Here is a 15,393-nt window from a genome sequence, read left to right as displayed (position 1 = left end):
ACGTGGCGCGGCCGGCCGCGGCTGCGCGGGCAGGTGGGGCAAGATGGCTGCGGAGCAGAGCGCGCGGGTCGCTGGGCCCTGCCCGGGAGCGCGGCTGGGTAGGGTCGTTCGGGCCCTCCTGCTGCTGCTGTTGTTCGCGGCCCGCGGAGGCGCGCTCTACTTTCACATCGGGGAGACAGAAAAGAAGTGCTTTATCGAGGAGATTCCCGACGAGACCATGGTTATAGGTGCGGGGGAAGGGGGAGAGTTTGCGACTAGACCGCGGTCTTGGGGGCGCGGGGTGCGGGAAAGTCAGCTCTCCGGAGCCAGGAGCAGCCGGCCTCGCCGTGCACCAGTGTCCGCGGACGCGGCGCCTCCCCGCGCTCCTCTGATTGCGCTCGCCCCGCTTCTCCCCAGGAAACTACCGGACGCAGCTGTATGACAAGCAGCGAGAGGAGTACCAGCCGGCCACCCCCGGCCTTGGCATGTTCGTGGAGGTGAAGGACCCAGAGGACAAGGTGAGGCGGCCCTTGAACCTTGCTGAGCCCTCTGCTCTGCACTTGAGCTCCAGACCAAGCAGGCGCTGCTACTTCCCTTCCTGGTTTCCGCATCTGCTAAACTGGTAAAAGCAATTGGTGTTGTGGGAAGATGCTGGATTTTCACTCCAGGCCAGCCTTGGGCTGTTGCAGTGCTGGCTGCTCCTCTCAACCTCTTACCGCTTTATGACTCGGCCAAGTCCTTTACTTTTCCTGAGCCATTTTCCTGGTCTGTGAAATGGAAATTCATCTATCTTATAGATAGGTAATGGGTAATGGGTGATGGGTGGATTAATTGTGCTGCTGGAAATCAAAGAATTTTGTCAACTCTAAAGCTGTGATGTCTAGACTTTAGGATTTCACGGAATAGGGTACTTTCCGAAAAGAATGAGCAGCTTTTGGTTTTGACAAATAAGGATATTAAAACCAAGAAACCAAAAACCCAAAACTTTTTTTTTTTAATTTAAAATCTTATGTATGTATGTATGTATTTATTTTGGTGGGAGGAAGGCAATTAGGTTTATTTTTAGAGGAGGTATTGGGGATTGAACCCAAGGCCTCATGCATGCTAAGCATGCACTCTAACACTTGAGCTGTACCCTCCCCTTCCAAAACCCTTTAGCTGTCACTTTCACTTAAAAAAAATAATTACACCGAAAGAGCTGAAAGGTCACAAGCCATGAATAAAGAAAGCCCTTTCCAAGTGTGGTCACATGCCAGACTAATGTTAGACTCTTCACCCCTGCTCCAAATAGTTTGAAGACAAGTTTTTGGTACCTGCTGCTAAGCAGCACTAAACCTTTTAGTGTTGTAGGGTGCCTAAGGCTCTGCTTGTCAGCTTTTGAGGCTCTTACTGCCTTAAGCACCATTCAGCCCCATCCCCACTGTAACACTCACTGAAGCCTCTTCTCTCCAGGTCATCCTGGCCCGGCAGTATGGCTCTGAAGGCAGGTTCACCTTCACCTCCCACACCCCTGGTGAGCACCAAATCTGTCTTCACTCCAATTCCACCAAGTTCTCCCTTTTTGCTGGAGGCATGCTGGTAAGTGGACCCACGTGGGACTCATGGCTTTCAGCCTCTAGCCCATGGTCAGGGCTGGAGACTGGTGATACTGTGGGTGTGAGATGACTGTGTCAGATTTTGTGTCTTCTGATAAGACCGGGTTTCCGGTGGACATTCAGGACATGGTTGCAGGGCTCTTTGTATATGCTCTGGGGAAGCATCAGCCAAGGCTTGTTCTTGCCTATGGGCCTAGAGCCCCATAAGGCCGGACACTGAGGGGGCCTCAGTCAGTGTTGGCTAAATGAACAAATGAAGAAAGGTGGGAGGACCAGCTGTTAGGCCCTGGCAGGAAGACAGAGCAGGGCTACCTGATTCTCCTTATCTTCCTTGTCTGTCTCCAGAGAGTTCATCTGGACATCCAGGTAGGTGAACATGCCAACGACTATGCAGAAATTGCTGCCAAAGACAAGTTGAGTGAGTTGCAGCTACGAGTGCGACAGCTGGTGGAGCAGGTGGAGCAGATCCAGAAAGAGCAGAACTACCAGCGGGTGAGTGGTTGGGCCGGGAGCAGTGGGCTTCTCCCCAGACGCTGTGCACTCACTTAGCCAGGAGTTGCACGTCAGATTCATTTTGAACCCAAGGGACTTACGTGTCTCTGCTGCATTGTTAGGCTAAGTGGTGGCATGGGTATTACTGGTTCTACTTTGTAATTGAGGAGACAGATCTCTTAAGAGGCTGTCATTATCTTATTAGGAGACACACGAAGTGACAGCAGGAATTGATATCAACACCTTGGGTGCTAGTTCCATGGTCCTCAGTGCTCCCAGGACCAGAGTTTCAAACTCAGGAGCTAGGCAGGTACGATGAATGGATTTGTGACTATAAGGACTGGTAAAATAGAGCCCTCTCTAAACAGGAACAGCTCATGTTACCAGCTGAGGACAGCCTTGCAGAAACGCTAGCTCTGGGTTTTAAGAGGAGCTATAGATTCAGGTTGTTTATGTGAAATTTTATGGGTTTTAAATGTTGTCAAAACATTGCATGAACCAAACAAAACAAACACATAGGCTAGATCCAGCCCCTAAGCCACCAATTTTCAACCTGTGCCCACAATCTTCAAGGAGCAGTTTGGGTGACCTGGGCAGAGGGCTCAGAGCGGGTCCCCTTCTGAGCATTGCAGGACAGCTCTGTCTGATAGGGTGATACCACTACCACTTTACCACTCCCCCAGGCACCTGGGGGAGGACCGTACCTGACAGATGAGCAGACAGACTTAGGAGAAGTGAGTGGGTTGTTTGAGGTCATCTGACTAGAGGGTGAAAACAGTCCCCGGGTGGAATGGCTTTTTTCAGGCACTTGCCTGGAACCTGGGCAAAGTTGGTTGGTCCTGGGGGCATCCTCCAGGGAGGGAATCCAGCAGTTCTAGTGAACCCCAGGTGACCCCCAGCCAACTCAGGCTCCTCACCCCAGGTGACCCCCAACCAACTCAGGCTCCTCTTTCATTCTCCCCTCCCACAGTGGCGAGAGGAGCGCTTCCGGCAGACCAGTGAGAGCACCAACCAGCGGGTGCTGTGGTGGTCCATCCTGCAGACCCTCATCCTCGTAGCCATCGGTGTCTGGCAGATGCGACACCTCAAGAGCTTCTTTGAAGCCAAGAAGCTGGTGTAGCCATCCAAGCCTCACAGGCCATCCTTCCTCTCTGGCTGGGGAAGAAAGGGCCTCCTGGACTGACTTCTGTCTGGCAGGAGGACTGGTTCCCAGCCATGGATGTTCTGGGGAGAGGGGCCAGCACACGCTGAAGGCAGCAGCTTGGCTTGCTAATACTGAGCAGGTGGTGGGGCAGTTGCTCCCTCCCCTGGGCTCTGGGCCCTTTGCAGTAATCTCCCAGGGGCTGGTGAAGCCACTGGGAGCCCTACTGACACCTCAGAATCACAGTGTTACTGATCAGGGATGTGAGGCTGTTGTCTGGGGTGGCTGGGGGGAGGGACATGGGTGGGCAAGCCAATCTTCCTTCTGTCTTCCTTTGCTAACTTGGGATTTTGACCAGGTTGGGATGTAGCTGTGATTCCCTGCCACCTAGGGAACCTCACTACTCTCCCTTTGGGCCTAGACCCAGCCTGCTGATCTGGGGCATGTGTGTTGAGGGTGGGGTAGTGGGGTGGCAGCGTGGGAACGTGGCCCTGAATTTGACCCCGGATTCTTCACATGGTTGTTCTTTTTGGGGCTAGAGAAACGGGTCAGGCCAAGCAGAGGCTTTGGTGCTGGTTGGGGGTGGGGCCTGCAGAATCTTAGTTACTGATTTCATTTTCAATAAGTCTAAGTTTGTTACATTGGTTTCCCAATTAAAAAAAAAATTGACTTCTTGTCCAGTGTAAAGTTACTCTACTGTCAACGGCATAACACCACAAGGAGTTTGAGGGAGTGTCAGTTTTCCCAGCGGGCAAAGCACTTCACATCCTAAGATGAATATCCACCTGTGAACTTCATTCTTTCGATCCTCCCTGGTTGGTAGTTTTGCCCAAGATCATCCGACAAGTAAATTGTGGGGTTGGTGCTCAAATTCACACCATTTCCTCTGCACCAGCTCCCCTGTGAACTGCTCTGCCTTCTACAGTAGGTGGACAGAATTGTGCTGCAAGGAAGTGCCTAGTTAGGGAAGGTAGTGTGCATTGAACAGAGGGATCTGCTGGTGTGGGAAGGACAAAAAGCCCTGGGCTGGTGGGGATGAGGATACTGACGGGCTTAACAAATAGCATGAGATTTCAGCAAAGACTTTGAAGAAGAGGAAGGATTTTGATGAAAGAAGGCAAGGCAGAGGTGGTTGAGAGAGACAGGCAAACAGCTGGAATGGAGACGGATGAGCATTTTTTCAGCTGGTGTTGAGGGGGAGGGGTTGTGAGAAAGCTGGAAAGGAAGGTTGGTTAGAGTTAGAAGAGCCTTGAACCCCAGGTAAGAGATTTGGATGTTACCACTGTTCAACAAAGTTTTGAGTATAAGAACCCCCTGAATATGAATTTGGGAGAGGTTATCCAACAGTGTGTGAGAGAGGCTGGGGGAGGGGAGACAAATTTGGGGACTACTTGAATTGCTAGGAGAATGTAGTCTGAGCTCATATTGCCACCTAGACCTCCACATTTAGAAAAAACCTCTTTTTAAAAACAGCTTTAGAGTTACAGCAAAATTGTGAAGATAGTTTACCTTATTAACATGATGCAATAACATGGGTACATGTTAAAACTGATGAACCAGTAGTGATAGTCCATACTTCATGCAGATTTCCTTAGTTGTTGCTTAGTGTCTTTGTTCCAGGTTCTGTCTAGGATACCAAGTTAGATTTCGTTCTCTCCCCTTGGGCTTCTCTTGGCTGTGACAGTTTCTCAGACTTTACTTGTTCATTACCTTGACGGTTTTCAGGAGTACTGTTCAGGTATTTTGTAGAAGTTCCCTCAATTGTGATTTGTCTGCTGTTTTCTCATCATTAGACTAGGGTCCTGGGTTTTTGAAAGAGAGGCCACAGAAGAAAAGTGCCACTCTCATCCCATTCATATTAAGGGTACTAATTGCCAACATGACTATAGATATCACATAGCTTAAAATTAGTTAATTTAGGTTTTTAGATGAAATCTGATTTCTTGAGCTAAATCAGATCTGATACTACTGGGGCTTCATCTTAATGCAACTACAATTAGCTGGGCTGAATGGCAGCTATCTGTACCCTTTAGATGGGCTTGTGCTTCCCAGGTCAGTCCCATTTTCCTGCTTCCATCACTGGCCTTATCTGACTGGTCTCTGCAGGGGTCAGCCTTGCCTTTGTCATTAGCCAAATCTAGGCTGGATTTGTCAAGGTTCTGGTACAGGGTGTGGTGCCCTGGGAGAGTTCAGTGGGAAGGGGACTGGTGGGTTGTATGCTTGGTTAAAGGGAGAAAAGGGGCTGCTGGGAATGATTAATTTCCCACCCATAGTGAAGTCCTCTCAGAAGCAGAGTGCTTGAGTCCACAGCTTGTGAAACCAAACTACCCGGGCTTACATCCTGAATTGTCTCTGTGTGCCTCAGTTCCCTCATCTGTAAAGTGGGCATAATAAGTGCAATATTCATAAGGACACACTGAGATAACAGTAGTGAAGAATTTACAACAATGACTGGTACATAGTAAAAACTCATTCTATGTTAGCTATTTATTAGGAGATTTAAATTTTGCCTGGAAGAAGAGAGGAGATCAAGTCTAATAACTCTGCCACTCTCTTGCCAGGTGGGAAGCTGGCCTAGCTGGGGCCTAAGTTCCCATGGTGACAGGGCAGATATGGGAAGTCAATCTCCTTATTCCCTTCCTCAGTTCTCACCTCAGCTCCACTGAAGTACCCCTCCCCAGATGACAGCTATCATTTATATAGCGTGGACTGTTGTGCCCATCACTGTACCAGTGTTTGCGTTTTCTCCTTTAATCCTCACAGCAACCACGTAGATCAGGAACCATTTATATACTCAGGTGAGGAAACAGAAGCAAAAGAGATTGTCTTGCCCCCCACCCCCGACCCCGCCCCAACATAGCCGAATTGGCAGAGTCGTTTCGAATCCAGCCCATCTGTGTTTAGTGCCTGGCTCCTGACTACCGTTTGGGGTATCCCTGAGCTTGGCCCTGCCCTCCTCCAAGCTTGTCGCGGAGGAAGAGTGCACCTGGGTTGACGGCGCGACTGCTCAGATTCTCCCTGCCTTTCCTTGGGAAGAGGCGGAAGGTGCAGATCATTGCCAGGGCGCTGGTTTGTAAGTCCGGAGTCTAAGTCCAACCCAGTCCATTGTCTTGAGACCCCTCTGAAACCTCAATTTCTCGGGATGTCAAGCGGTCTCCGGAAGGCAGCAGTTCCGGAGGTTGGAGTACTCACATGTGCCTCCGGAAGCGGAACCTTTGACGCTGCAGCTCCAGGGAGCAGACGGCGCGGCCGGAGCGACGGACCCAGAGGACCGAGGGGCGGGCGGACGGGCCTGGGCGGGGCGGGAGGCGGAGGCGCCGCGTAGGCCGGGGAGGCCCCGCCGGCCCGGCTGGGAGCTCGAGCCCCATGCGCCGCCGCCTCCCCCCACGATGTTCCCCTCCCGAAGGAAAGCGGCGCAGCTGCCCTGGGAGGACGGCAGGTGAGCGGCGGTGGCCGGCCCGGGCCCCGTCCTCCTGGGTGCCGATCCTTTCCGGGCCGCCCCGTGGAATCTAGGAGCCCGAGGCCGTCGCTTCTCCGTCTCTGCGGGTTTCTGTAGGGTCTGTGGTTCTCCTTGTGGGTCATTGACTCTCTCTGTTTTTGGGTCTCTGTCTCTATGTGGGTCTCTGTCTCTACCAGTCTCCTTTACTCCGCAGGTCTCCGTCACTCAGGGGTGTGTGTTTTCCGTTGACTTACCTTTGTGAGTTTCTGTCACTCTCTCATGGTTCTTTCTGTGTTTTTCCACTGACGTCTGTCTTCTTGCGGGTCTCCGACTCCATTGACCTCACACAGTGAATCTCTTTCTGTCTGTGTCTGGTTTCAGAGGGTCTTTATTCCGTTTCTCTGGTCTGTGCCTCCCTCATCACATCCACGTAGCCTTAGACTCTACCCTCCCTCCTTCAGTCTTCCCCATTCTTTGCTGACCACCCAGAAGAACACCCCAGACAGAAGCTCTATACTCTGCCTGGCTGGCCGCTGCCTGGCCAGGACTAAACACTTCTCAGACCTAACATTAGTTCATTTCCGGTGCAGCTGCACTTTAGTGGGGCCTGCTCCAGGAGTTAGGTGTGAGCTTGACCCAGACCTTAGCACGTGATTACCGCTAAAGCAGAATGGGGGGCCGAAAGAAGCTATTTGGCCATTTAAATTTGGGAGGACACCCACACTTCAGTCTTGAGATGTGCTCCCAAAACTCCTTCTCACCCCAGAATACATGATAGTGGATCGCTGCCTAGTGAGTAACACCTCATTCACTTAAGTTTGCTAGGTGTCGAAAGGCTTTGAAATAGAGTGGGCACAACTCTTTATCTTTGGGAATTTTTCAGACTTGGTGTTGAAGTAAGACGAATATAACAGAAAGCCTGGACTGTGGACTTAGGCCTGGACAGGAATCCTCTTTAGTAGCTATGAGACCAGAAATAGATTACTTAATCTTTCTGACCTCAGCTTTTCCATCTTTGAGACAGGGGATCATAATATCTACTTCGCAGGTCTGTATGCGAATGAAAGGGGATCATACATGTAAAACTCTTGATGCTGTGCTTGGCAGAGGAGGTGCCTGTTGTCTTCCAGTTACTTTTGCAGTTTGGAGGTGCTGCAACCAGAGCAGCCGAGTATTCGAACCACTAAGGTTTATTTGAGGGAAGAAAGGAAAGGTGATGGAGGAGAATTTTCCATTTCCTAATTCCTTTCCATAAACTTCTGGAGCACAACCGTGCTCCCAGAAAACTTGACTGATGTCAATACACGCTTTTGACACAGGGATACAAAGATCCATGCAACAGATGCTGGCTCACTCATGTAGTGATTAAGAGGGCTGGCTCTGGAATCAGCCTGTCTGGGTTTGAATCTACCTCTCACCAGCCTTGGGCGCAGATTGATAAAGGAGACAAAAACCTCTTCTGGTCTGCCTCTGCTCCCCAGAACCAAGGTGGCCTGGGCCTGGGAGCAGCTGAGACTGCAGATCTGGAGTTTGCCACCAGGTGGCACCAGGAGCAACTGTTTTCAGCCTCCAGCGTCCTGAGGAATTGGGACTCAGCTCTGAATTCAATTGTTCAGTAGTTTGAGCCCTAACAGCACAGGAAGTGAGTGCCCATGGGGAGGTGATCCTGCTAGGAGGGAAGGCTAGATTGAGGGGACATCATGTGAAAGTGCGTGGAATGCCCAGCCCATGCCATACCCCTGGATAATGGTCACTGCTTCTTCCCCCAAAGGTGGGATGTTTCCCCATGTCCATCTCCCCAGTCTCTACCCTGCCCCCAGAAAGAGCCCAGAGGGAGAATCTGTAGAGGTCCCAGCCTTCCTAGGCCATTGGCAGTATCGGCCTCTGCTCCTCCCCAGCGGAAACCCCCACCACAGGATAATGGGGGGTAAGTCAGAAGCTCTGCACGTGTGTGGCCCCCTCTCTGCTGTGTGTGGGGCTGAGTCTGGCTTCAGGGTTGCCAGCTTCCAGATTGGCAGTTGTGCCTCTAGAGAGAGGCAGGAGTTGGTTTGGCTCTAGTGTGTGACAAGCATGCCCTGAATGCTTAAGCCCTTTCTGTAACTCACTTAGCAAGCCCTTGCTGTGTGACTTGTGCTGGGGCCACAGATATGAATCTGATTACCTATGGGGAAGACAAGCAGGGACGCAGGTGATTACAAAATGCTAAGTGCTTCAAAGAGGGCAGTACCAGATCCCATGGGCACACAAAGCAGGGAGTATATATCTCGGGTTGTGTACATGTGATGGGGAAAGCGAGGTGGTGATGCTGGCCATGACATTGGAACTTGACCCTGAAGGATCAGTGGGGCGCCTCCAGGAAGATAAAATAAGGAAAGGCATTTTAGGCAGAAGCAGCAGGCTGTGTGAGGACTGGAGCAGGAAGGAATGGGGTAAGTGGATAGGCTCTGGGTTGCCCATGTGTAGCACTGGGTGAGTAGCAGGGAGCAGCTGGAGATGGGGCCAGGTCACAGAGGGGTCTGACTGTCAGGCCAAGGACCAGATGAGACTTGAGCTAGAGGAGAGGCAGTGGGTGAGGAAGGATCAAAGAGCACTTAGGAGGTAGGATCTATATGACCTGGTAGCTAATTGGTGACTCTCAGAGGTTATAAAGTAGGTTGCTTTCCAGGTAATTTCGGAATAGAAGAGGCTTCCCTCTTCTTGGATTCCTCTGTTCCTCCTTCACTATCCTTAGGAACTTTTTTTTTGGGGGGGACAAAGAAATCAGGTGAATTCCACCCATTTCTTTGTGCCTTATAACCTAAAGGGCAGTCTCTCCCAGCGCTACCCCAAAGCCTGAGATACTCTGCTGGTTTTCTGGTTTCTGAAATGAGCCTGGGTGCTGTTCCCAGCCCTCATCTTTCTTTCCCTCTTCTGTCTCTCGTCTCTTGTCATGTGAGCTGCCTCTTGCATTGAAGTTTTGAGATGCATTCAGTGAACTGCCACTGTCAGTTTGAGCCTTGCATTGGTTTGGGAACAGACCTAATTTTCCCAGAGTTAACTGGTCTTTTCACTGGGGCTTGATGCCAGCACAAGCCCCTGTCTTGGGGAGCTTTCTGGTCTGAGAAGCAGGATGAAGCCAAGGTTTCTGTCGAAGGTGAACCTGCAGGGGAGCAGGTGGAAGGCAATGGGTGGGATCTCTAAGGCAGATCTCCTGCCATCAGCTCAGGACATGAGCCATTTTCCTGGCAGGGGGCAAGTGCAGGGGACTAGGAGTCTCGTCCCTGCCCTCGAGCAGCTCTTGGTCTGGCCAGGACTCAGGCACAGAAAGTAAGAGAGCATTGAGGAACTGGGGCAGCTCCGAGACCTGGGAGTGGTTGGAAGGCCTCCTGGAGGTGGTGGCACAGGCTGAGCCTAGAGCTGCAAGCAGGATTCTCATGCACGGTAGCAGGATTCTCATGCACGGTAGCAGCATGAACAAAAGCACTGAAGTTGCTTCTGCACTAATTCCCAGGCGCTTGGGGCAGAACAGTCATGTGTGCTTTACTTGGGGAAGCCAGAGAAGGGGTCACAGGACCTCAGCTCAGCCTTGCCCTTCTCACCTGGTCCCTGTCCTTGTCCCAGGTCCAGGTTGATCCCCAGCAGCCTCCCCCGGAAATGCTCCGTCTTCCATCTCTTCGTCGCCTGTCTCTTACTGGGCTTCCTCTCCCTGCTCTGGCTGCAGCTCAGCTGCTCTGGGGACGTGGCCCGGGCGGCCAGGGGACAAGGGCAGGAGAGCCCGGGCCCATCGCGGGCCTGCCCGCCAGAGCCGCCCCCCGAGCAGTGGGAAGAAGATGAGTCCTGGGGCCCCCACCGCCTGGCAGTGCTGGTACCCTTCCGAGAACGCTTTGAGGAGCTCCTGGTTTTTGTGCCGCACATGCACCGCTTCCTGAGCAGGAAGAAGATCCAGCACCATATCTATGTGCTCAACCAGGTGGACCATTTCAGGTGGGGACCGCCTCCTGAGCCAGCACCCTCGCGCCTGGGCCTCACCTTGCCCCGCCTCTCAGGCCTGCTCCCTTTTCCTACCGACGTCCAATGTCAGGTGGGCCCAAGCCTGCAAAAGGCCACCCGGGGCCCCAGCAGGAGGATGGGAGGCGCTAGTCCCCTCTCACTGGACATGACAGGAATTTAGGGGGAGGGTTTGTGGCTGGGGAGGCCCCTGATCTGGTTTCCATTTTACAGAGTTTCCTGTGGCTGCTGTATGCGCTAGATAATACCAGGACAAGGAGGGGACTGGGGAGATCTGTTGGGTGGTCATTGGAGTCACCTGAGCTGACAGGGGCTTGGTCAGCGTGGCAGAGGGGTGGAGAGAGGTGATGTGGGGCAAGCACAGACAGGGCTCAGTGGTGGATTGGCGGTGGGGATTAGGGGAAGGGAGCGTCAGGGCCAGGGCTTTAAAGTTGCTCACAGTCCAGCATTATCCCCAAATCCTTGTCCTCACCAGAGACTGCTCCCCACGATCCAAGCATCTCACACTCCACCCCGACCTCCTTTCCCTCCAGCTCACTCCTGCTGGTAGACAGACTCCAGCAGTTCTTGGACCCCACCAGGTCCTTTAGTCCACCATGCTCCCAGTGTTCACCACCCACCCTCCTGGTCCTCACTTTCTACTGACGAATCTTGGATTCCATGGTCCATCGTGAAAGTCACACCCTCACGTACACCTCAGCTCCCTCCCACTCTCTCCTAAAGAACAACTGGCCACTCCCACCCAGTGTGCTTGATCCTCCTCTTCCTGCTTTACTGTTCTTCACAGTGCTTACCACTCCCTGGCTTGTTCCATGTCTACTTATTTCTTCCTTTTTGTGAGGGCATGGCTTTGATTTCTCACTGCTGTATCTCCAGTGCTCTAAACAGTTCCTGGCACACAGCAGGTGCACAGTAAACATTTGTGAGATGAGTGGAGGGGCAGACGTGCAGCCAGGCAGCCCCACAGCGAAGTCGGTGTTGGGCTGGAGGGCAGCACGGCCCCAAGGGCGGGTGAGGTGGAGGGCAGGCTCTCCCATGGAGACTGGGGGAGAGCGAGCTCGCCGCCCCCTGCCCAGCCTCGGCGCCCTGCGCAGGTTCAACCGGGCGGCGCTTATCAACGCGGGCTTCCTGGAGAGCGGCAACAGCACGGACTACATCGCCATGCACGATGTGGACCTGCTGCCTCTCAACGAGGAGCTGGACTATGGCTTCCCCGAGGCCGGGCCCTTCCACGTGGCCTCCCCGGAGCTCCACCCGCTCTACCACTACAAGACCTACGTCGGTGGCATCCTGCTGCTCTCCAAGCAGCACTACCAGCTGGTGAGGCCCGGCCTGCCTGCTCTGCTCAGAGCCAGGGAGCACCCGCCTGGGTGGGGGCAGGGGCCAGAAGAGCAGCAGTGCCAGGGCCCGGCAGACGGAGGAGCCCTGCCCGGGGCCAGCAGGGGGGCCCAGGAGGAGCCAGAGACAGGAGAGGGCAGGACCGAGCAAGCCAGTGAGGGAGGACTCTGCCACAGTAACGACCCCTGCGCCAGCGGCTTCAGAAGACCTGGGGTTTGTTGGTTCGCAAAGTGGAAAAGTCTGGGCGGGACTGAGAGAGGGTCTGGCTTCAGGTTTGTCTTGCCCAGCCGCTCAGGTGGTGTCACCAGGACACCAGTTCACCTTCCATGTCTCGGCTCCGCCATCTCTAGACTGGATTTATCTCCAGACGTTCAGGATGCAAGGTGATGGTTGTAGCTGCAACCTGCATCCGTCGAGGCTCAAGCCTAGTGGTAGATGGAGCCCCCTTCCCAACAGCCTAGACAGGAGGCCCATAGCTGCTCCACGCTGCCTCTTGATTGGCTTGACTTGCGTCACGGGTCCCTCCCTGAATCAGTCACTATGGCAGAGGGTGGGGGTAGGAAGAACTGAGTGGCTTAGACCCTCACCTCCTGCTCCTCTCTTCAAGCTGTGGCTGGAGCCAGCTAATGTAAATGAAGCCCGAAGTCCGGTGGTAAAATTGGGTGTCTGTCCTAGAGCCCGCTGTCCCTTTCCCACAGAAAGGGGAGACCAGGGCAGAGCCCCGCTGGCAGAAGGGGGAGCATGGAGCCAGGGAGAAACCGAGCAGGAGCTGGCACTTCTGCCGATCGCCAGCTCTCCAGAGGTCCCCTCTCCGCCAGTCAGACATTTATGAGAAACTAATCACCTCACACAAGTTCAAGGCCCCATTAGAACAGCCGGAGGGACTGGGGCATGCTGACTGTTCTCCCAGTACCACAGAGGTGGTAGGAGCTGTAAGCATCTGAGTGTCCATTCAGAACTGCCAGGGAGGAGGAGCAAAGGGGGCCTGGCCCAGGCCGGCTTGTGCTGGGGACTCCTGAGTGGTAGGAGACCAAGGAGCACCCCTGGGAGGAGGGGGCAAGTGACGCTGCCTGTCTCTGTGTCAGTGTAACGGGATGTCCAACCGCTTCTGGGGCTGGGGCCGCGAGGACGACGAGTTCTACCGGCGCATCAAAGGAGCGGGGCTCCAGGTAACACTGCCTGCCGCTGCCCCCCACCTCCTTGGCCATCATAACTGTGCCGAGGTTCTTCTCTCTGTCTCCAAATGAAGTTCCTGGGGTTGGGAGACAGCAGCCCTGGTTCTGACCCCAGCCCTGGCCCCGACAGGCACACCTCTCCTGCAGACTGGGGGTGCAGGCCCCTGCCTGTGGGCCCTGCAGGTAGCGGGACCACAGAGGGCTAGTGGTGAGGGCTGGGGCTTCAGGGGAGGCAGCCTGACCCAACTTCCTTTGGCTCCCTTAGCTTTTCCGCCCCTCGGGAATCACAACCGGGTACAAGACATTTCGCCACCTGCATGACCCAGCCTGGAGGAAGAGGGACCAGAAGCGCATCGCGGCTCAGAAACAGGTGCTGGCCGGTCCTTTGATGGACAGGTGGTATGTGGGGAACCTACGGGCCCAGACATTTCACCAAGTGGCCCCATCCTCTCCTGCTTGGCGCGGGTCAGCCTGTGGGCATTCTGCTTGGGCACCACACCCTCCTCTGATGGCTGCCGTGGCCCTTGGACACCTGTGGGTCAGCTGAGACCTAAGAGTCCACGCAGGCGAGATGTGTGTGTGGGAGTTGGAGATGGGACCAGAATCCCAGGCTGACCTGCAACACAGGAGTCCCCACCCCTCAAACAGCTTCTTCTCCAGCAGCCAAATTAATTCAACTGGAAAATCCCTGCTTTCCCGCTGACTCGGGGGTGCAGCCATGGGCGAGAGACTTCACGTCTCTGAGCCTCACTTCCCTGTCTCTTCAGTGGGGCTCACAGGACCTCTGATGACGAGGTCATGGGGCATCAGTGGACAGCTGGCACCCACAAAACCCTGAGTACATGCTATCTCTCCCTTCCCTTCCCAGGAGCAGTTCAAGGTGGACCGGGAGGGAGGCCTGAGCACCGTGAAGTACCATGTGGACTCCCGTACGGCCCTGTCCGTGGGTGGGGCCCCCTGCACTGTTCTCAACATCATGTTGGACTGTGACAAGGCTGCCACCCCCTGGTGTACATTTGGCTGAGGTGGCTGGATAGTAAGGAAGCCTTTGCCTACAGGCCACACTGTTCCTCAGGCCCAGGACAAAGCCTCAAACTTCAGGCCCAGCTCCAGTAGGACATGGTGTGGCCTGAAGTAGCGGACAGCAAGCCGCGTGTTTGCAGCAGCCCTGCCCCCAAGGCAGGCTTGAGCCAGGACAGGACACACACAGGGTACCTGCAACGCTGCTAGCAATAAACAGTGATGGGGAGCAGCTGGGATGTGGCTCCCAACTGGGACTCTCCGGCCTGCCTTCCTGCTCGCCCAGCCCTGCCCTCCTTCATGTGCTGAGATCTGCGGGCTTTTGTTCCTCCCCCTGGACTGCTTCATGCCGAGACACAGTTTAGAAGCCAGGCTGCTGACACGGGTGGCCAGGGCCATCAGGAGAGTTAAAACTGCAGAGACCAGCACGCCAGCCCCAACGGAAGGGAGCAGTGAGACCAACTCTAGCTGGTGGTCACTGGGCAGGAATGTGGGCCTGGTGTTGCCAGATCTTCTGATTTTTCAAAAGAGACTAGAAATTTGGATTCTTAAGTGAAATTGGTTAATTTTTAAATGATAGCAACTAATTGAAACTTAAAAAAAAAGTATGGCAGGCCAAAGCAATTGTGTGTGAACCACCAGTTTGTCACCTGCGGCTGGGGAAGGGGATGGGGCAAAAGATGACCTCTCTTAGTTATAAACTGGCAAGGAGTTGGGGCAGGGCTAGGGACTGAGGCCAGGGGACGCTCGGGTGGGAGAGAAGCCCAAGGCACAAGTCTTCACCACCTCTCTCAGCCCTCCAGGCTTCACTGCTCTTCTAGACAGTCTGACTGCCGCCAGGCTCCGGTGGGTTTTGCCTGGAAGAGGTGTTTCATCCTGCCTCACTGAGCTGGACAGAACTAGATCCGCAGGACTGGACTTAGGGTTAGGCAGGCTGCATCTGCATTGAATCCCTGGGTCACGGCCCCGAGGGAGGGAAGACCGTGTCTCTGAGGCAGGAGGGAGATGAGGAGGAGGGGGATGGCTGGAGTGTTCCCAGGGGAGGTCACCAGTGATCCCAGACGCCAAGGAGAGGTGGAGAGGGCGAGCTGAGCGAGACAGTGGATCTGGGGAGTGATTTTGGAGGAACTATCTGGGGGGAAGCCTGGGGTCAATGAGAGAGAGAGGGAGGTGAGGGGCCCTGAAAGGTAAATCACTCCAAGGCACCTGAGTGCCAACGATTTGGGG

At 54.1% G+C, this 15,393-nt stretch overlaps 2 protein-coding genes across 7 annotated transcripts; both read left to right on the top strand.

The window, feature by feature from the left end:
- The first annotated feature begins 11 nt into the window (after nt 1-11).
- Nucleotides 12-3,882, top strand: TMED9 (transmembrane p24 trafficking protein 9). 2 transcript variants are annotated; one of them, XM_032464964.1, is made up of 6 exons: nt 12-227; nt 397-497; nt 1,432-1,557; nt 1,920-2,066; nt 2,272-2,376; nt 3,037-3,882. In XM_032464964.1, exons 1-6 carry the CDS (start codon nt 44-46, stop codon nt 3,184-3,186), a joined length of 813 nt encoding a protein of 270 aa, XP_032320855.1. In that variant the 5' UTR covers nt 12-43; the 3' UTR covers nt 3,187-3,882. The 2 variants fall into 2 exon arrangements, with proteins under 2 accessions (XP_032320855.1, XP_032320856.1); XM_032464965.1 differs by lacking the exon at nt 2,272-2,376 and having other exon boundaries at nt 15-227.
- Nucleotides 3,883-6,472: 2,590 nt separating this feature from the next.
- Nucleotides 6,473-14,790, top strand: B4GALT7 (beta-1,4-galactosyltransferase 7). Of its 5 annotated transcripts, none has more exons than XM_032464946.1 (7): nt 6,476-6,646; nt 8,418-8,573; nt 10,247-10,609; nt 11,710-11,953; nt 13,057-13,140; nt 13,412-13,516; nt 14,015-14,790. In XM_032464946.1, exons 1-7 carry the CDS (start codon nt 6,597-6,599, stop codon nt 14,168-14,170), a joined length of 1,158 nt encoding a protein of 385 aa, XP_032320837.1. In that variant the 5' UTR covers nt 6,476-6,596; the 3' UTR covers nt 14,171-14,790. The 5 variants fall into 5 exon arrangements, with proteins under 5 accessions (XP_032320839.1, XP_032320837.1, XP_032320838.1 ...); XM_032464947.1 differs by having other exon boundaries at nt 6,478-6,646; nt 11,728-11,953; XM_032464948.1 differs by lacking the exon at nt 13,057-13,140 and having other exon boundaries at nt 6,473-6,646.
- Nucleotides 14,791-15,393: the final 603 nt, after the last annotated feature.

This window comes from Camelus ferus, chromosome 22 (assembly GCF_009834535.1).
Source record: "Camelus ferus isolate YT-003-E chromosome 22, BCGSAC_Cfer_1.0, whole genome shotgun sequence".
NCBI lineage: Eukaryota > Metazoa > Chordata > Mammalia > Artiodactyla > Camelidae > Camelus > Camelus ferus.
The sequence above is the reverse complement of the archived record's forward strand: the minus strand, read 5'-3'. Positions and strand labels throughout refer to the sequence as shown.